The 22,462-nt window shown below is 41.2% G+C and overlaps 1 protein-coding gene across 6 annotated transcripts in view; it reads right to left on the bottom strand.

Moving 5' to 3' along the window:
• The window catches only part of htr4 (5-hydroxytryptamine receptor 4), a 303,234-nt gene that overhangs the window by 229,553 nt on the left and 51,219 nt on the right, over positions 1-22,462 (bottom strand). For 3 of the 6 annotated variants that reach the window (XR_013491847.1, XM_078169573.1, XM_078169574.1), the window contains exon 1: positions 11,463-11,578. The exons of 2 other annotated variants lie outside the window; for them this stretch is intronic. Coding sequence is in view for 2 of the 4 variants with exons in the window: in XM_078169573.1 (XP_078025699.1) it covers positions 11,463-11,541 (79 nt within the window). In the remaining 2 variants the exon portion in view is untranslated. Of the gene's footprint in view, positions 1-11,462; positions 11,579-13,795; positions 13,918-22,462 lie in introns of those variants that run through there. One more of the 6 variants, XM_078169576.1, reaches the window with a different exon arrangement.

Genomic DNA, 22,462 nt, shown 5'->3' on the forward strand with positions numbered 1-22,462 from the left:
CATTCAGGTTTGTACTGCCATACTTGCAGAGACCCTGACCACCACCACAAGACACGACTCCAACCTTCAACATAAACCAAGGAGAGTTGACGATTCATTTGTCGATCAACTGATTAGAGATTTCATCAGTGCAGAGAGTATTTCTGACCAATTATGCATGTTGGTCTACGGGTTAACTCTGCTACTCTTTAGTTTAGTAGTGGTCACTTTGCTGTACCACCAAAGCTATTGAGGTATTCATGTTACACTGGTTAGCTAGTCGCCACCGCTGCTCTGTATTGCCCACCAAACAGGACAGGTGGGAGCTAGCCAGTGTTGCCACTCATTCAGTGGTTACCGCTGGTAATGCTGTCCCAACCTATGGTGGCATTACTACCGAAACACCATGCAAACCCTGCGGTCTTCCCCCAGGTCACACTGTTGAGTAAGCAGCTTAATTTTGAACTGCAACACCCCTTTAGCCTATATTATCATTGTTAATTCAGCTAGCACTGTTAGCAGCCTCACCATGACTGGTGTTGCTAACGTAGTTTATAATGCTAAAGGCTATTTTGTGGCTCAAAATTATACAACTTAAGCCTAGTTCACATTACACGATTTTCACCGCGATTTTGACGTCGCAGAGGATCTAGAGAGCCACCTTGGGTCGGAGTTGAGTCGGCAGATTGTCTTCCACGACGAGTCCTCATGTGTGAACAAGCCTACGAACAGGCCTCGTCTGTGACTGGGACTGGATATCTATCTCTAAATATATCCGTCTAATAAGTTATTTAAACACATGATAGTCACTTCTTTTGGGCTTGTTTCCATAGCCCTGGTTGCTTGTTTCTCTCCCAAGATCTGGCAACACTGACAAGCCGGCAAGCAACAACAACAATGGCGGCGTCCACAGGATCATGGGGAGCTCGTTGTGTTTGGACCCAGGATAATAAAGAATATCCATGCTTTTACGATGTGTCGTCTCCAAGTTTGGTGACCTCACCGCGTTATCTGGGGCTCTGTCGGCGAGGGCTCGGTGGAGAAATCTTGTGGTGTGCACACACAGGTCGTAACGCAGTTGGCGAGACTCCCGCTGACAGAAACACACGTCGCCAGGTATGAAAACTCAAAAGATTACGATAGTCTCCTCAACGCAAAATTAGGGTCAAAATCATGTAATGTGAACTAGGCTATACTCACTGGGGTGGCCTTGGGCTAGAACAGAGGGTGGCCGCCTTGTTTCCACAGGAACGCCAGACTGCCACCATAAGTCAGGATGGCATTAGTGGTAGTCGCAGATTGAGTGGTGCTGCTGGCTCCTGCCTGGCCTGTGCGCAGTGCAGACTAGCTGGCTAACCAGAGGAGACTGGAGGGAGGAAGGGGCACAATGTTTTTGCATGGTAACATGGCTCACCAGCTGTCTGTCAGCAAAGCTAACAGAAAATAAAATAAAGGGAAGAGATTTACAAAATTAAAAAAAATTCAACGCCACTAAATGGATAGCTGCTAAACCTCACTGAGTCAATGGAGCACTGGACTAAAAGGAAACCACCTCTTGTGTTTCACATCATTTTGAGGTTGTTGTTTTTTGTTTTTTTTTTCAATTAACTGGTTAGGTAACGATAAATGGATTAATGGATGTCAAGCTATCGAAAGCAAAATTAACCAAAACTGACATCCTTAGTAGGCTACCAATTTTAATGAAATAGGTTATCTTTGAGTTTTGGACTGTTGGTCAGAAAAAAGAAAAAAAAGAAGACATCACTTTCAACTCCTTGAACGTGAACATGGGTGGACATTTATCGCTATTTTCTGACATCTTATAGACCAAATGATGAATCAGTTGGTTGAGAAAACAATAATAAGATTAACTGATAATGAAAATAATCGTGAGTTGCAGCCTTGAAACCAACTCTTGACACTTAAACTACCCTCTGAGATGTGAGGACTAAACAAGAGGTGTCTTCACTATCAAGGTATTAAACTGAAATTGGTCCTCATAATAACTCAAGCAGTCTACACAATATAGGAAGATACTGAAGTGTATTGACATTTTTTGTACTCAGTGACCCCGAAGCATCAGGCCATGTCTACACAGGAACACACACACTTCAGACAAATGGACTGGAACTAATTGGCAGACTATGTTTATACAGACCACACACAAATCTAGAGCGCCACCAGGGCTGCACCATCCTCTCAATTTGTAGTTTCAATCATAACAAAGTTTCTACCAAACTTGAGTTTATGTCTAATTAGAAATCACAAGTTTGTCTCAGGGGGTTTTACAATCTGTCCATTTTACTGTGTAACAACGTCTTCCTTAGAGACAAAAACTCCACAGTAAACCAAAGATGCTGTTTTTAAAATATTCTGCTGATAAACACAAGAACAAACAGAAACAAACAAACAAACAAACACTAAAACCACTGGATGGAAACAAATGACAGATTTAAAAAGGTTTAAAAATCCTCTTTAAAGCTTCTCATGAATTTCTCAGATTAAGATTTACCAGAAACACAGGAAGTGGACTGAACGAGAGACAGAACGTTTTTCCAAAGAGACTTATCATCCAATCACATCAGAATACATTAACCAACAGGAGAGGGAAGCTCCTCTCGAATCAGGAGCTCTGAGTCATAAAGCATTCTCACTCGTACGACCACAATCAGAAGAAAAACAATGACTGAAAGAAAGAGACACACACTGTGCTGGGGACGATCTAAATGAGCAGCTTGAGGCTTTTGTCAGTTTGAAATAGTTTGGGATTTGACTGTTAAATACAATGTTCAGTAATATTTGATGTCTCTCAAATAGACTTAATAGAATAAGAACTTGTTTGTGTTTTGTTTACTCCTGTCATGCATCATAATATTGTCTTTTTAACACCAAATGACAGTTGCAGCTTTATTCCAAACAAAATCATATCAGTACCCAGAAATGCATCAAATTCTAACATGCACAGTGGCTTAGATATAAACAGTGTTCCCAACTAGTGCAAGTAAATTCAATGGAAGATCACCCTGCTCCAAAATGTAAATTAAAACAATGTAATTTCACATATTTACTGAGTTTTAACGGCTGATGATCGTCTATTCCCTGTCTCAGCAGTTCCTCTCAGCTTACAATGTGATTCTGAGTGATACAATACAATTTTAATGTTTAAATGTCAGGACAATACAATATGTTGCCTGCTCTTGCCAACTTCAGTCTCGAGATAATGACATTGGCCTTCAAGGAGCCACAGAAGGAGACAAAGATGTAAGAAGACATGAGCATATGTGATCAATACCCTGTGGATCTGAAGAAGGTCAGACTCAGTTTAATTAACAGAAGGTGAAACTTGACCACTAAGTTAAAGCAAACAACCCAAAGTCAATTAAGCTTCACTTAGATTTCAATTAGCTTAATGATAATTGTCAATTAACATGTTTTAATTTAAATATTAAAGCACTTTGAGTCGGCTATAATGTGATTTTTAGCACCGACCTTTGAGGCAAAGAAGTGAGTTTACTAGACCTCATTATCTCTGCTTGAGGCTCGAGAATACATTATCTGCTTCTAGCATAACACACCCAAATCTGTGACCAAACTGTTAGGATGCGTTTGATTTTGGGGTGGTGCAGGTGCCAGGTTTTGACAAGAAATAAGACCAAAAACTACAATATCTCTGGTTCTGCTGCATCAACTATCCAACAAAAGTCTGACAATGTTACAGGAGTGGAATTCTAAATTTGTGAAGTACTTTCACAAGAGATGAAATAAAGATGAGGAGTGGTAACCAAGGCCTTAAAGGGATACTTGGTGTTTCTCAAAGTCAAGGAAGGAACAGCTGAACAGCCTTAAACAGCTGAATTTCAAGGAGGCTACGTCATCAGATCCCACCAAAGGACTGTTTTAATGTCAAGGATCCTTTGAATTCTACTGGGGACAGAGTCTTTCCTAAAGAGAATCCTCAAGGATGCATGTGTGGATCCTCAGGGAGCATTAACTACCCACAATTTTTTGCACATGATTTGCAAAAGAAAAGTGAAAAGTGAAGGCAGGGTCTCTTCAGTGACAGAAACCTGGGCATTTGCTAGCTTGTTCCATTGTGTTGAGCTGGGAGGACCGATCCTACCAAGGAGGGATCCTTGACTTTGAGAAGTGTTAGGCTCTTCCCGCACCATAACTACATTAAAATCGGTGGAATAAATTGGTTGAAAGACTGAACTTTGGTCAATCAGCTTTTGGAGGCACCTTTCACCCCTTAAGGGGCGCAAAATGGTTTGGTCCGCCCCAACACTAGTTCTCAGTACCAAGTACGCCAAGTTCGGACTTGCACACTTCGGAGTTCGGACTTGGCAAGTTCAACTTGGGAGTACAAACTCCCCAGGACGGCTGCCATTGCCGCTGGTCTGTGAGAAATGCATTCTGGGATACCTGGCTGTCAAAAGTCCCCACAAGTCACCTCCCGATGCATCCCCGATGAAACGGGCAGAGCAAGTTCACATCCAGGCATTTGGACTGTACTTGGCTGGATGCGGATTTGAATTGGAACAGTACTTGGGCTGCGACTGATGATGTTTCACAAGTCCGCAAGAACACAAGTACAGGCAGGAATGCAGATTGAGAAACGCCTTAGGATTCATCTCTAAACGCAGCTAGCTAGAGACTGCTCAGAATTTGGTGCTACACTTCTGAAGTGAAACAATATTCAACTGCACACACACTCCCCACACCACAGTGACATAGATCTGGCTGGAAATTGGCAAAATATCCTTTTAAGTTACCTCTACAAATTGGAGACAAGAAGGGGCACCCTTTTTAAAAAGTATTTTCAGGTGGAACCTTTTTTTCCAGTTAGGAAACAGCAGAACTTTGATTACTGCAATAAACTTGTCTTTAATCTGAGGTTCTTTAATTTGAAGTTGAGTGTGTGAACGATGTCACAGAGAATGAAATGCTGTGCATTTTTGTTCTTGGTAAAATTTGCAGTCTGTATTTACAATACTTAATAATACATTAGTTAAAATAAAAAAAATTACTGTGAAAAAAGTGAAACTTTTTTTAAATTAATATAAATATTCAGTCAGATGAATTTACTTTTTCTATGATTTTTAACTGTGAGAAAGACGGACACTTCAACCACTGATGCTCCTCAAACATCCAGCTGTCCATCATCATCTATTCATCCATATCCCTCACCCTTTCATTAGTGTCATTCAGGTTTCAGTTACCCTGCTTTTTATCTTCCTTAAAGAAACCTGGTGACCGACCGTATCACTTTACATTTCCTCACACCAGCAGGGAGTCCTACAGCCTCTAATGCCTCAGAGCCAAGAGGCATGACCGACACATGCCACAGCTCTGGCAATTTCATGCACAACGGGTGTCAAACTGCGTTAATGAGATGAGTCGAATGACATTTTCCTAATTTTCTCTGCATTCTACCACCCTCATACATTTTTCAACATTGCGGGGTAGGCAAACACACTATGCAGAACCAAAGCCTTAAGACACGAACGACACACAATACGCTTACAAGATCACAACATTCCCACCAGGACCTTCTATGAAACTAACTGACTCTATATTGATTTCATGGCAATAAATGTAACAGTTATTATAGAGGATGTTATTTCTGTGGTATTGAAAGCTTAGAGGATATTTCTGACGTTATTGTGGACTGAAATAACTCAATGTACTGTGAAAAGGTCTCAAGTGTTAAACCAACCAAAGTGCAATATATACAACAGTTCTTATGACATGTAATGACAAGTTTTGCACATGGTTTGAAACACTATGCGTTCATAATAATGGACCCAAATCTGAGACAAAGCCTTGAGAAAGCGCTGTGAAAAAGAAGCACAGAAACAGCATAGCTCCAACAAATTTATGATTTGGGGAAAAAAAGAAATGTGTGAATTCTAAAATTACAAACAAATATCCGAATACACAAATATTCAGTTCATACTCGTTTAGGTTTAGAAAAATCATCATGGTTTGGCATCACCATGTTACATACTTAAAAGGGATGCATGATATTGGACTTTTTGCCGATATCTGATATGCAGATATACAACAACTTATTTGGCTGATAACCGATACCAATATCGATATTTCCATTTCTTCTCCACCTAATTTTGGTGATCATTACGTCTGTTCTGTAGTGGAATCAACTTCATATTATGCATGCATAGTATTATCGTGGTAGTCTCCAAGCAGATGGAGACATGAAGTAGCAAGCTTTTCAATGTATGTTATATTCATTAATTGTGCAAAGAAAGCATGTTGGCTGATATCACCCAACACTGATGACGTGCCGATATTATCGTGCATCCTTTATACTTAATGTAACATGATGATGTGATGACTTGATGTTCTGTACTTCTGTAACATAAAATACCTCAACACTGACTTTAGGTTTCACACGACACACAGTACAAACAGTAAATGTTAACAGCCTGAAGTGTGAATCAACATAGGGATTTTAGTTTCTGATTCTGCTGGTTTAAATTCCTTGTTCTATAGTGTATAAAGTCTCAGAAGAGGCAGCAGAAAATGAACAAACAGCTGGTGAACAAAGTGGAACATCTAGCAGGAGCTGATGAAGACCAAACCAGAGCCAAAAGAAGAGTGAATATTGGACACATATATGACTAAACAGGATGATAATGTTGCTCTGCGTCTGCTAGATATGCAGGTGAATACCGGAGGTGTTTGTTTTAAAGGAGTTTGGCTTAAAGCTGTAGCTGTTGCGTTACAGACTGCTCTGCTCTGATTGGCTGTTTTTGTTCAGGCCCAGTAGATTCTTACAAATGCCCACAGATGCACTAAGAGGAGGAGGGACATGATTTTTTCACATATTATCTGTCTCATGTACTATGGTCAGGATATAGTGACAGTTTCAGCAAATATGAAACAAGTTAGTTTTTATAAAAGTTACCAACTGTTGCTTAAATGTTGCACACACCAAAAGCCATGTGAATTTCCGTGTCATGTTACTCACGTGGGTTTGAACCCTAGAATATTTTGTGTTAACTTGCGTCATACGTACGTGAAATCGATGTCATTTGCATCGTGTCCATCGCGCAGCCCAGCGGGCATTTGCATCTAATCGTGTCCTTACTTTGACTGTGACTGTGAAAACAACATAAAAGTTTCTAGGGTAATGTATCGGTAGCAGAAAGTTACAAATGCGAACTTTACATTTAAGTTTTAGCAATTATTCACACGTACTCAGAAAAGGTATATTTAACAATATGCTACGATGATAATAATGATGATAAAGGCTTTCAATTTGATTGCAGTAGAAATCAGCACATTTTGGCACTGAATTAAATTTAAAACCCAAACATTACACTGAATTAATGACAACAAGCAGCTGTTTTTGCTGTTACTTTCCTGTCAACATTTTGTTTTTGTTGACAGGGATCTGTTTTTGTTGACAGAAATTTAACAGCATAAATAGTGACGGCTGAAAACAGCTACTTGTTGTGGATAATTAGCCATAAGGAGAAAAGAAAAGCTGGTTCTGCCAAATTCTGAAGGATCCACACAAGCAGACACAGTCCCAAAATTTAAAGCCATCATCAGTTCCAGCCAGATGTATGTGTGTGTGTGTGTGTTTGTAATGATCCAGCTGTGCGCTTTCGTCCCCCACACCATCTGCTGCCTGTCTCCCCACTAAGAGGCCCATTAAGCCTCAGCACTGAACACAGTGTTGAGGGAGGCGACCCGAGCTGGACCCTGTCAGGGGCCACTGAACTCAACCAGGACCTCTGACAGTGAGAACACTCCCCAAACTGTGAGCCTGTCCTGCGGAGGCCTCACTGGGGGACACTTCTCTGGACACAGAGCAGGGACAAAGCTGAAGGAGGACACACTGGAGCTCGTCTGCCAACTGTTTCTACTAATAATTAAGCAAATATACAAATGAATGTGTTCTGGTGGAAAACAAAACACTGCCAACAACGACTTCCCTCCAATATCTGCCTCTGGCAACTAAAGCACTGTCAATGTATTTATTGTTAAATTGTGGTTTAATTAAGGTTTAAAAAAATATATATACCATTTGGAGCACACGGAGGGACGTAAAACATTCACCCTACCTTTATACATGCCCATAACCCAATAATGTTCACCATTCAGACACAGGTCACGTCCTTATTATAATGTAACATTTACATAAATCACTAAAGGTGTGTTGCGTTTTGCTGCATTATGCCCTAAAGATGCCAGAGAACTCACCCAAATCCTGTGCAAGCAGTTTAGAAACATGCTGATCCGTACCATGAAACTTTCTACCTCTACTGAGCGAACTGACCAAATGTTTTTTGAATTACATTACCAAAGTTTTATCAGAGTAAACTTTAGGGTTCAATTTCTACTATGTTCAATGCTGAAATATCACAATAACTGAACACTTAAATTTACTTAAAGTTCTGTTCATAGTAAATAATGAGCTGCATTTTTTCTAGACTTTGCTTTAGGAGCTACAGCAAGCTCAAGTCATCTTTGAAGCTTTGTGTGAATTTGCTCACAGTGGATTTCTGTCACTAAGCGTGTCTAGAAATGTCTAACTGGTTATTTCTAAAGACAAAAATGCTTAATGACGTGAGGCCTTCCCATTTACACCATGTCCACCCTCCAGTCTTCACTGGCTAGCTAACGTTATCTTTGGCAGCTCTGCACTCTCCACTGGTCGGGTCCAGTGGGAGCTAGCTGCTGGTGCCACTCAATTAGCAACTACCACTGATAACGCCATCCAGATGATGGACAATAGCGGCCACCGTACGGCCTCCTTTTAGGTCGCCCCGGTGAGCAAGCGGCTTCGTTTTGAGCCGCAAAACCCCTTTTAGCATTGTTAACTCTATTAGCACCACCAGCTGTCCAGACACTGCTAACTGTGCTGAAAGAGCTAACATAGCAAAAAATTCCAAAGGCGGTTCAAAGTTGAGCCGCCCACTCACTGGGGCAACCAGGGGGGAGACCAGAAGGTGGGCACAATGTTTCCGAACTGACGCTGTTGGGTCACGCTGGTGTTACTGCCGATAATGCCCAATTAAGCGGGGCTGCTAGCTAGCTTCCACTAGAATAGGTTGCTGCACAGTGCAGTAAATTGAACAGCAGCAAAATTTGTAGAAACGCATTCTCAAAGAAAAGTTTGTATGATATCCTACAAATTAGAGCCCCACGAATAACACTGCGTCCTTAACATAAAGTCATGGATTAACGTAACGTTACAGAGGTTAGGTTTAGGAAAGGAAATATGGCAAGGACATATCTTAAAATGACTCAAAGTTCACACTGTTCCGAACATGCAGCTTCAGGGCAAAGTCCAGGTTTTTGTGACCCATGCACTGCCCCAACCTGCCTCCCTACAAGACTGCTTGAGACTGCTTCCTTGTGTACTCTCATCAGTGCACTTGTCACGTGATCACAGCCTTTCAGAATATGTGAGACATGAGATGAGTGCAAATTTGAGAGCATTACTTTTTGTAGGAAAACATACAAACAATTTGTGAGAACAGCCTACAAAATTACCCCGTAGACTGTCAATCCCCTGACACCAATATCTGAGGAAGTTCTGAATTTGTTTGCAGGTTACAAGCAAATTTAGGAAAGAAATTATTGATGAATCCCGGATTTGTGCGTAAAATGTTTGTCGGACTGTTTGTGAATGATGCCCAATGATATTTAGTGGAAAGACTAGTAAGTAGGAAGAAAGAAGATCGCATCTTTTCGACTCGGCACCTGGTAATATGGATGTGCGTGTGTCTACCTCTAATATAAGACTAGTAAGTAGACCATGATTTAAGATTATTTTATAAAAATGATATAAGATTTTGTTCAGTTCAGATCAGTTTATGAGTTAATATCTAAATACAGGACCACAGAGGAGGATCTGAACTCTACAGGCAAGGAGTTTAGTTCTGCTAATTACCATTCAGGGTTAGAGGGTGAATACGTGTTCCTAGTTTAGGACGTGCCGATTTAAGTCTTTACTGTGCTCTGCTGACTCGAGGGGGGTTAGAGTTCGTCCTTGCCAGCTTCTATCCTCACACCAGCTGCTGTCCTACCTTGAATTCTTCCCTTCTGTTTCAATTCACTCCAATTATCTGCCTGCTCCTGTGCTCTCAGGGCCCCTCAAACCAAACCCTCATTACTCATGACTTTCCTCTTCTCTGTGTCTTAGGGAGCAACAGAAATTACCCTTTAGACATCTGGACAGACTTGCTCCTGAGTTTCCCTCCAGGTGCAGGCACACAGGTGACTTTGTTTGGTTTTATTTGACAGTGGTAATCAAATTTGCCTGCCTGTTGGTGAGGGGCAATCCAGCTGCCAACTGTGTGGATCTCCAGGTGGGGTGATACTTCACTGTGACCGAGTGCAGCCCCTGTGAATCGAGGTGGGCGGAGGAGAACTAACGTCATCCTGGCAGGGAGGACGGCGTTTTCCTGCACCCACGAGACGAGGACACACACTTCTGTACCTCTTGATTAATTTTCCAATTTAATTTAAATGCTAATTTGAGTTTGATGGCAGTCTTGGGGCTCTTCTCTCTCAACAGCAAGATGGATGCCCCTCTTTTCCTCCCTGTGTTGCATTAAGGCTCAGTAAACTCCTGTTCTTTCTAGCGACTGTTTCAGCTCTACACATGGAAGGGCTCAACTAAACCAGCAGTCAGAGAGCTACGCCCAATTTGCTAAACTGATAATAATGAACATCCTGTGGTCTCTGGGTACACATGCAAGAACACTGTGCAGCTAAGATAGTCTATTTACTCTCCACGGATGAAATCCAACAAAGCTTTTCAGCAATTATCATTTGCATACTCCACCCAAACTGCTGTCACAGGTTCATTAAAGTATCGATCCAGAACTTTGGATGGCGCTTGAGCCATTCATGAGTGTTATAATAGTGGGCAGAGGGGCAAGGAGGACGGGACAGGGGGAGCACGAGAAAGTACAGAAAACATGAAGGAAAACATGAGAAACAGGAAAGGCAGGAAAATTGGTGGGGGAAGACAAGCAGATGATGTAGGGCTCTACAATTTCCTCGATGTGGAAACATGGACGGAAACATTGAATTTGATACTAAAAATAGAATCAACTGTACAACAAATTGTAAAATGTAGATTTCAGAAAAATCAAAAGGGAAAACATGGATTAAAATGGATTTCACAGGGCCGTACTGATGATAAACAGTCAATACAAAAAGGAATACAGCTTTCTGAACCTTAGCGAAGAGTAATTTGACTCTGGGTCTCATCATGTTATTGATTTCTAATATCAGCTGACACTGGATGATATTTCATGGGCACTTGCCCGCTAAATGTCAGCACAGTCTCAGTTCAAGGCCTCTGACTGAACATGAACTCTATGAAAGAGCAGAGTAAGGAAGAGAAGTAGTAATCATAAAGGCTCATTCCACTCCTTCTTGGTTTTTAATCACCTGAATCCTGAATCCTACCCAGTCACTCGTAAGATTTCACTCACCAGTCTCATGGCTGAGGTCTGCAGATGTGGCGACACCACTGGACACAGCTTTACAACAGTCCAACAAGTCAAGAAACATGAGTTTGCTCCGAGTAACTAGGCCGTCTGTGTGAGCGTCCTTTGCACTGTGAGAGTGCACGTGCAGACACGGTTGATACAGTGGGTCAAAGATAAACCAGGAAGCAGCTCTGAGGGGTCAGATAGATGTCTTGGATGTTTGAGAACAAACAGTTTGGGTTTTCGTTTTCACTTCCTCTTAAGTGGTTTCATAAGTTGGTTAACTTTTGAATGATCCCCCCACAGTTACGGCTCTCCCTCAACATCCCATTTCAGCATGAAACTATACCAATCAGTTTAAATTAAAGCAACACTATGCATGTCGGATATGAGCTTTGTGGAGTCTGATGTCTGAGCCACAGTTCCTGCATTGAAATTTGGTAAATAAGCACAGCGTGTGTGCTTGGATCTGTCAAACTTTAGATCAACTATAAATGTCTTTATTCTGTTTCAGAAGACAAAAGCATTCACACTGTTATGAATTTGAAGAAAAATGGGTCCCAAAATAAATCAGAAGTTTTATTTTGTGACTTTTTTAGATTGTTATTATATGCATAAATAAGCCCACTTGTCTTTTCAGTAAGGTACAGATACTGTGTTTTATTTTTGACTTTAACACACTGGCACCAAACACCACACCTTACTATTTTCTATATACATCCCCACACCAGCTGCAGCTACATACGTGTCAACGCACCTGGATACTCGGCCCGTGGCACTTTACCACCCCTGAATTAAATGCAGCTTGTTCATCTGCACCTATAGCTGCTTTTTTTTCCTCCTCTCCTCACCACTGATGCATTAAGAGAAGTCTGTTGCTGTGTCCCATGTGTGACAAAAAAGTGGATGAGGAGAGACTCGTTGAGGTTGAGAAATGATCCGAACTAAATGACCCACAATCCCGTCATTATAAAGACAATGGACATAAAGATACCGCCTGGTGAGTCACAGCTCTGGAGATCGGCTCTACAGGTGAGAAATCAAATTTAATTAGCGGCTGTAAAATAAATCGATTGACAGAAAATAATCGGCAACTATTTTGATAATCAGTTGTTTTAATAATTTTTCAAACAAAAAAACATTCTCTACCTTCAGCATCTCAAATAAGAGGACTTGCTGCTTTTCTTTGCCATATATCAATATTAACTGCATATCTTTGGGTTTTGGACTGTTGGTTGAACAAGACAAGAGATTATAAGAGATCAACTTGGGCTCAGGGAAGATGCAGTGTGCGTTTTAAGCTGCAACCAGCAGCTCTAGAGCGTGCTCTGTCGGACGGTTGGTTGGTTGGTTGGTTTGGCGGCCACAGTTCTTGCCCTACGAAGCTGCTATTTGGCATGGAGGAGTCATGTACGCATGTGAAGCTGAATCTTACAGATACCAAGATGACCAAAAAAAAGTTTTTAGCTTCAAGTTTACCTCTGCAGTTCGTCGCCCACTGACTATGCCCCGCCCACAAGTTCCCGCTTGGCTATAGACTTTACATTGTGATGATGTCACAGATTTTTAAATCACTTTTCTCAGCTTGAGGAAAGTTTTACAAATATCAAACCTCCATGGTTAAAAAATTCATAACATATAGAGTTATAATTTTAGTTAGTTTAACGTACGCCTCTTTTATAACCGTGGTCTATGGGGAAAAGGCCTTTTGGGCCACAGGGGATTTTTTGCTGCAACACTATAAGTGGCCATTGGGAAAAATTGGCTGCAAGGCTCAACTGCTTTCCTGGGGGCCTGGTGTAAAAGTATGTGTTTGTGTTAATGCTAATTGGCTAATAAGGAAGCATGGCAACGGCTGGGGCCTCTCGCAAAAAGCCACATGACTTCTGAAAGGATTCAGACTTGCTCCAGACTTTGCAGAAAGATCATCAGTCAAAGGACAGCTGATTAACTGTTCATGCCAACTGGAAAAACGTGACGAGGTTAGGATCCATGTGGGTACGTGGTTGCACCTCTTGGAAGTTTGTGCTTGTCTCACTATTTTTTGACATTTTATAGGCTGATGATTTATTGAGAAAAAACTGCAGGTATCTGTACTGAAAATAATAGTTAGTTGCAACCAAAGAGAGAGGTCGTTCCTGAAGGAGGAAACCCATCTAAACACTTGATGTCAGTCGGTACTCAGGCCACTCTGAGCAGAAAGAAATGTCTAAGTGCAGGAATAAATGTCAGCTGCCGTTTTGTTCAGATATTGGCTTGAACTGAATGTCAGAACACTCAATAATACAAGCAATCAAGAGTGGTCCCTGTGCGCTGAGTACTCATCAAAAACTGACCTTTCAGTACTGACTGACTGTCCTGTCTGTCCGTCTCATTGTCCGTCCTTCTGTCTGTCCTTACTGTGTGTATCCACAGGAACTCTCAGGGTGACTCAGTTGAGATTTCAATAGCAGAAAAGCCATAAAAACCTGCAGGACTGTCCAAAGAGCACCTGGAGAGAAAGTGACTCACCTCACAGCCGTATAACCCCTGTCACTGACAGCATGCACTAACGTACACACACACACAGAGCGACTGCAAAATCTATGGCCAAAGAATCTCTCACGCGCACACAAAATACAGCACCTTGAAAACATCAGGCCAAAGATATAAATGTCAGGAGCGGCTGCAGCTTAAAAGCAAAGTTGGTAAGGAGTTTAATGGGGGACAAAAAAAGAAGAGACGAAGAAGAAGAAGAAAACAGATGGAAGACAAATGGGAAGAGCATTGATGATCATTTAATAGAGCACTCCTGACAGTCTCGATTACGTAATGAGACTCCTTGAGTGCAAATGCAAACTTACAAATTGAGACAAACACATACACAGTTTCACACTTGGGCCGTTAAGCCTGCGTTGCCTAAATTCCTCCTCCCTGAAAGCAAACAGCAAAACTTCATCATATCATTGCTGAGGTTGTCAGCCCTGCAGGGAGCGCTGCAGACAATATACTGCTTTAATACTATAAGATTGTATTCTATTTCTCAAATGCAGACAAGTCCAGTAAACTCCCTGGTATTCCCACAATAATATATACTCTAACACCAGGAAACCATAAAAATTAGGAACATAAATCTTCCTGATCTCAAAAACAACATGTTGCCAAAGACGTCAGACGTCACATCCAGGAGGTCTTTAAATGATGCTACTAAGGGCTAAACATTCAGATACTATTATTGTGAAATGTGATAATGTTAAAATAAATTACTAAGTGTTAAGCTCTGTTTCATTACGTTAGAGCTTCATGTAATTAGTCACACTAAGATAATAATTGATCTCTTCACCCTGACAGCTAATTTTCCGCACTTTATCTCATGCTAAAGCCAAAAAAAAAAGTTGTATTTGGTTGTAATTTTGTGATGAGATCTAGTTTGTTTCTATTCCCAACCATTATGCTCTCATCTAAAAAGTCTTCTGCTGCCATAATTTTTAATGATGGGGGGATATGGACATCATGTACCCTAAAGAAGATGAGGACAGATGCAAGAGTGGGATTATCAAAACTTTGATTCAGAAAGGATGAATTTATTTATTAAAAAAATTCATAAAAAGGATGAATTTGAATCTTTTTCTAACCAGTAAGTCAGTGGTTCTTAAATAGTGTGCTTGAGATTCTGGTGCACACTGCTACATGTAGAGACATGCTAACGTCAGGAAACCGTGTAATCTTGGTTGCCGATGTTGTAAATTTCTCCTCAATTTCAGATCATATTCCTGCTGTCTGTCTGGTTGTGATTAGAAGCCTTTACTGGTGATTTGTTAACAGGAGGAAGTGCCACTAAACAAGTCATTCCCTGGCTGCAATTACAGTGCTACATGTAGCTACATGCTAACATCGGCGAAACATGTAATCTTGGTTGCTGATGTTAATTTCTCGCTGATTTTGAATCATATTCCTGCAGGAACTTGTCAGGTTCTGTTAAGAAGCTTTTATAGGTATTTTTTTAACGGTAGAAAGTGCTGCCACTTTCCATTGTGGTTGTTCGCAAGCTGCAAGTACACTGCTTACGTACACAAGTACCCACATGTTAACATCAGGGAAAAATGTAATCTTGGTAGCCGATGTTGTAATTTTCAGATCAAATTCCTACGGAACATGTTTGGTTGTGCTAAGAAGCTTTTATTGGCAATTTCCTACAGGAGAAAGTGCTGTTATAGACAGTTATTGCTTGTCTGTAAGTGCTGCATGTAGCTACATGCTGACACCAGGGAAACATGTCATCTTGGTTGCTGATGTTTTAATTTCTGCCTGATTCGTATCATATTCCTGTTGGAACTGTTATTCTCTATTACAGTCATTCCCTGGCTGCGATGTGGGTGAGAGAGGTTTCAAATTAATGGTAGTCCCTTCCAAATGTGATTTAAACTACTAAAATTCCATCGGTTAAAATTCTGAGATATGTGTTTGCTTCCAATAAATCATATTTTCATTTTCAGCTAAAGTGAAAAGAAGCAACAACATTTCCATGTGCACTCTTTCAACACAAAGCATTTCAGAGCAGAATACATGTCCAAATTCCAGTTTATGACACTGTAAAGCAATGATTCCCAGTCGGGCCACCACCCTCTATCACAGTCACACAACTTTATTTCTCTCTCACCACAATGCAGCCTCTTGTGTCCTGCATTATTTAACACATGCCACATTTTTACAACCTAACACCCCCCAACAATTTAACGAGGCACAGCCGACAGCCCTGCTTCCTCTCATTCAGGTCGTCAGAGGCAAAGTCCAAGGCCAGAGCTGCTCTCCCAAACAACTCCCTTTGTAATACTGAAACACACAGGCTGGCTGTATTGGCTAATACTTCAAGAGGAAACAATAAGCTGCCACTGACAATGGTAATTTTATCTCCGCCTGTGTTCTAGTACCAGAGTTTGAATCCAGTGCGGAAGAAAGAAACTACAGCTAAAATTTTAATTTGATGGTCGTTAACTGGCAAAATCAGACACCAGATCTCGTGTTAGTGCCAAACTTCACCACTATGTTGTTTTGAATATTCAGTAAACAGAGTTCAGCCTCCTCTTGTGCATCATCAGCTGCGACTGCCAACTGGCAAACAGTTTCTTCCCTTTTAATGTGAAACCAGTCTGGATACGACGCACAACCTGCAAGTGAAATATAACACAATAAAAACCATGAAGGGGGAAATGATGCCAAACAAATCAAACCAGAGAGCTGTCATAACAAAATATGCTGTGTGTCACTGCCTTTTGAAACACCTCATGTGAGCATCTTGAATGTGCCACCTCTATGGTTAAATTTAGGTGACTGAGACTACTTGGTGAAGGTTGAGCTTGTGGTCACTGTCAAAAAAGACCTAAATAAACACCTGACCTAAATGGTCAGAGAGAGGAGAAAGGTTTTACTTCAGTCTTTGCCTCTGAGAGCAGACAGCTGTCAGATCGTCAGTAAAATGCAAACGTGTGATTTAAAGTGTTTGAACAAACAAACAATGCAGGTATTTTTCTGGTGAGAGAAACCAGCAAGTTTGTTTTGAGTAAAAACTAGTTAAAATCCAAATTGACATAATATAAATTAACAAAAATCTGAAACAACTAGAAATGTCCGATGACCAAAGACATGTTTTGTGAGGTCACAGAGACCAAACTAGAATCAGTTCATCCTTAAGTCCAAGAGGACGTTTGTGCCAAATTTGAGTAAATTCCCTCAAGGCCTTCTTGAGATATCATGCTCATGAAATGAGACGGATGCAAGGTCACAGAGACCAAAAGCCAACAACAATCCAACATCGCCAAAATCCAATCAGTTCATTGTTTAGTCCCACTGGACGTTTGTGCCAAATCTGAAGAATTTCTCTCACGGCATTCTTGAGATATCGCATTCACAAGACCGGATAAACCTAAAAACACCACGTCTCCAGCCACAGCTATCCCTGGTGCAGTGGGCATAAAAATGTGAATAAGCTAGGCTAACTATTCAACCTACCGAAGTGACTTTTACAGACACTCAATTTCACATAAAGTCATAGCAGACGTAAAAGCAGATAATTCCTGAAAACATGTCTGCAAGCCTGAGGCTATATAAAACTCCTATTAATGAGCATGAGAAAATGACAGGAGTAAAAGTTGCTAGCTGCTACGACAGGTGCCATCTTGCTAAACAGTGGCATATCATAACACAGTGACGCATCATATCGCCGCAAGAGGTGCCTTTTGCGTCAGGTGTGATGCCTAAATCACTAACAAAGGAGCGGTATTTGATGGCTTCATAATGAGAATGGGCTGCATATACATGTAACCAGAACTACATCACTTTAGAGACCTTGATATGATACGTATGAAACGTACAAATGTATCATGTTTGTGGTTTACAGAACTGTGCAACGCCAACATTTTCTTCTGGCGACTGGGCCAGTGCCCTGTATTACTAGCTCCTCTTGTCAATTCATGATTATGTCACTATTTTGTCATGTCATTCAATTCATCATCTGGTCTGGTCTGGATGTCCATGACCCAAAGTTGTTGTCTTGATGTTTTATCCAACCCAAAGACACTCCATTTACGATTATTTAAAACAGAGAAAACAGCAGCATTTTAGAGGCTGGAAGCTGCCAACATCTGCCATTTTTGCTTGACAGACCATTAAATGATCAAAATGTTCTTGATTCACTCATCAAATAATATTCACTCAGCCAGCTCTCACTCAGCTGGAAACATGCCAGCTCTTCACTTCCACCCTGTGAGGTCACCTCCAGCCAGTAAGATGAACTCTGCCTCAGAGGATTTGTTTGTAAACTGAGACTCCAATAAAGACTTTATTAAAGGTGGCCATTAAAAGTGACATTACGTCCTGTAAACAGAGTGAACTCACAGAGCCACAGGGGAACAGTGTGGAGGACTGCACCAGAGCCGGCATGTGTCCCCACTCCCATTAACCTTAATGGTTGTTTCTGTTAAGCGGCGTCAATAGAAGCTCCGAGCATATAGGTCACACACACGCCTGTACATCACTGTAGCAGCTCTGTGGTGACAGTGGAAACTGCTACCTGCTCTGCTTAAACAGCACAGATAAGAAACAGACAGGAAACACAGCGGAGGAACTTCCTGCTCTGCACACACTACACACACATACACACACACACCACGATCACTGTGTGTGTAAGACAGAGTGTGTCTGTATACATGAGGATTATACTCTGCTTTTTAAATATACTATCATCCAGCTCATAAATTAAAAACTTCTCCCTGCTCACTTTTTAAAATTTGAATTCTTTCTCAGGACTGATTTTGTGTATTAATCTTTCAGTTAAGGGGTGAAGTGTGGTCAGTCATCTTGCTAATAATTAAATCCGGTTCAGCAGCCTAAGGAATATTAATCAGAAGACTTTTTAGCGTTAGTGTCACCCAGCAGTCAAACTGCTTTATTAGTTTTTTTTCCTTAAAATGATAGAATCTGGGGTAAAACCTGAATACTGCCATTTTTAGAGACATTTTAACTGAAAATAGATTGAAGCTATTCAAAGGTAAAGGAATTTAATTAATATTAATTAACATTAAATGCTTGTAAATAAAGGAGCAGCGGCCATTGCTGAAGCTTGACAAAAATATTAATCATAAATTCATAATAATTTAACAGCCCAGTGAGCTGTCAGCCCAGTGACACTGCAGTTCTCAGTTAATCCAGTTTGGTTTTTAAATAGTTTAAAGAAGTTTCTTAACCAATAAAGACATTTTTCATCCTCCAGTTCAACAGAAAAATATATAAGTCACTAAATGTGGAGATACAAGGGTCATCAGATTGTGATTTTTGGGGCCTTTTCACACCTGAAAGTTCAAAGCAAGGTTCACAGTTTTGCATCCTGGGGTTGCAAGAGAGATTTTAAGGTACAATAACCATCAAAGAAAGTATCGCAGTTTCATGGTATGACAGTTTACGGTATATTTAAAATACCAAATGTACAGGTTAGATTGTTTGCCTGGCTGCCCTTTCTTTCAACACCACAGACAGGTAAATGCACATCATATAATAAATAACAATTTTCATACCCCAGTATAACTTAAAACCAGTATACCGCTGCAACCCTACTGTGCACATTTTAACTGGTTAGTTCTGTTTTTATATTGCAAAACTGTAAATGTCATCACCTACATGAGCTGCGTCTACTTGACATTAACTAGATGTAGACGGGCTCTCCCTTCCTCTCTGTCATCAGAGTATTTGTGAGCTTTTCCATCTGGCTCTTTATGAAGTCGTCTCCTCCTCTCCCCATGTGCTACCGTGGCTTATTTTGGTTATGTTGTGTTGTTCATGGACAAACTTAAATCCAACGCTGTACATTTAATACCATGTGACAACTTCACTGCTAATTTCTACTGCACCACAGTCGCATGACTTAACATCCTCACCGCAATGAGGCTGTAAAGCCGTGGTCAGCGTGACGACGTTCTGTAGTCTCATTAAGCCACTTGTTAGCAACCGCCTTTTGTAAGACACATAAAAGCTTCAAAATTCATGAGCGGGGTCAGCGGAGAAACGTAGTTACGATGGGCCCTAGTGCACACTATTATCATGGGCCCTAGTGCACCCTAGTTACTAGTGAAGAAGCACACACACACACACACACACAAGCTGCTGTAAATCATATCATTTCATTACATGATTAAACAGAGACTTGTTACTGGACAACAGGCCCCATTGCAACTGCACTACCTGTACTGTCTATATTTACACCCGAGTGGTATTTACTGACATAGGAGAACAAAACGTGACCGTCTCTTAAGCTTGTGTTACCCTAGACCTTACTTCAAACATCTGACCAAAATCCCACCCAAAAACACACAAACACTAACTGTGAGTGCTAAAATGCTTCCTCGTCTCTGGGTTTAGGACTCATTGCTGGAGCTCTCTATACACACTCAGGTGCTACACTTCCCTTATCACTTGATGATTGGCGGCCAAAACTTCCTGTAATCGGTTTGAAAGTTTAAACCATCCAAAAAATACCAACTGAACCATGGTTCGGTTTGAGCCGGACTGAGACCACGTCTTTTCATTGGACTAAGGTTCAGCTGTTTGGTCTGTGGAGGTTTCACACCTGTGATTCTGGTGCAGATCAAACTAAAAAGTTGGAAAGTCTGGATCAAACAAGGTAGGTGTAAAAGGTTCTCAGTAAGCCACTGATAAAAAGAAGAGGTTTTCAAGGCCTTTAAAAATGTTCCTGCTCTGAGCTTTGAAAGAAAATCTGTGGTTATTTGGGCTTCCAAGGAATATATATCAGTCAGACTGTGATGTACTCGTTGACCCTACGTGTGTGTGTGAGTGTGTGACTACGCATTCCCATGCATGACAAATGCCCGAGCCTATTCTATCAACACTCAGTTATGCAACAGTCCATCATCAGGTAATAAGGTGCATAAATCAGCAATGTTCAGTGTGTGAGTGTGTGTTTCTCAGTGTGTATGCCTGCATTAATATTTGTCTTTGTATGTCTGCATATATGCTTTTGGATTACTCTGTTTGTGTGCTACTTTGCAGGTTTGTTTGCTATTTGCTCACTGTGTTTTTCTATGTGAGTTTACATATGTGTGTGTGTGTGTGTGTGTGTGTGTGTGTGTGTGCCTTTTTACTGCGGTGCCATAATCCTGGTAGTCTTAAGCAAGCAGTTCCTGGCACAGTGGCACCACAGAGTTGATAAAGTGACCCGGCCTCAGAGTCCACAGCCATAACGGGATGGTATTATAAACCATCTATCTGCAAAGCAACTATCTGCTATCTGTTAGATTAGAGCCTTTATTCTGCTGAGAGCTGGAAACTTGGAACAATAAAAAGATAAAACATGTTGTGCGGCTCTCCTCACCCTTGCCAGGAAAGCCTGAAATAGAAAGAACGAGTTGCAAACGAGATATTCTGACCGAGTTGGAGAGGAAGAACTGGTCATAACTTTTATGTGATGAGTTGATCATCAACTGAGGACAAACTTTGATCTCACAGCCATCCTGATGCTTAAACTCAACCAGCACTGACAAGTCATGAGATATCAAGTGTTTCAGCATCCAGATGTTCTGCTTTCTTCACCAACCACTCTCTGACTGTTCGTGTCTGCTGCTTGGTGCTGAGCAGGTAGTGTACAGTGGGTTTGTTTGTTGAAACAGCTTCTGCTGCTTCTGGAGACACAGTTGATGAGGTCTGTGAGACTGAACTACAGTACAAACTACGGGGTGAAACAGCCGGAGCTCAGGGCCCTATGATTCCCACAATGCAGAAAACACGATCAGAATCAGACAAAAAAAAAAAAAAAAATGGAGTCAGCTGTGAATTTATAAAAATCAGGGTGTTCCCTACTGATAGTGTTTCTTCACAGCGCCTACGATGCAGCCGTGTTTTGGTTTCATTAATCATGTAAATCAAATAATTTTCCAGACATTGCTTCCCTTGTGACATTGCCATGTCTGCTCTGCCTGTGTCTGTCTCCAACTTTAGGAGCAGCTGGTTCGACCTCAGAGATGTGAGAAACTGTAAAGCCCAGTTCAGATCAAAGATTCACAATGGGACGAACATGTTTTAGAATACTGCAGAGAAAAGTTGCAGCGCTGTGAGCTGGCCAGTCTGAGCTCGACTCAAGATGGCTGATGGTGTCACCTGCAACTCAGCTGAATGTAAAGCAGATCACCTGTTTCAACAGCCCATCAGCTTGTAGTGAAGACCACTAGTCAAGTCAAAATGACCACAGACAGCGTGTTGGCTTGCTGCAGCAGGTGCTCCGTCCCCACCGAGCCCTTTGTTTCCATCCTCACGGTGTGCCAGTGTCAAAAGGTGGGTCACTGCTGCTGCTGGCTCTATGTGCTTATGCCCCGCCCACACACACACATTCTCACTGACTAATGAATTGGCGCTGGTTATTTATATTATTGTGGCGTATTGATTATGAATACAGTCCATCTGATGCTGGTTTTGTTTCATCACTGTAGCCAGTATCTCACTATCACTATCCTCATTCAGAT

The sequence above is a fragment of the Epinephelus lanceolatus genome, chromosome 7 (assembly GCF_041903045.1).
Source record: "Epinephelus lanceolatus isolate andai-2023 chromosome 7, ASM4190304v1, whole genome shotgun sequence".
In the NCBI taxonomy this organism is placed as follows: domain Eukaryota; kingdom Metazoa; phylum Chordata; class Actinopteri; order Perciformes; family Serranidae; genus Epinephelus; species Epinephelus lanceolatus.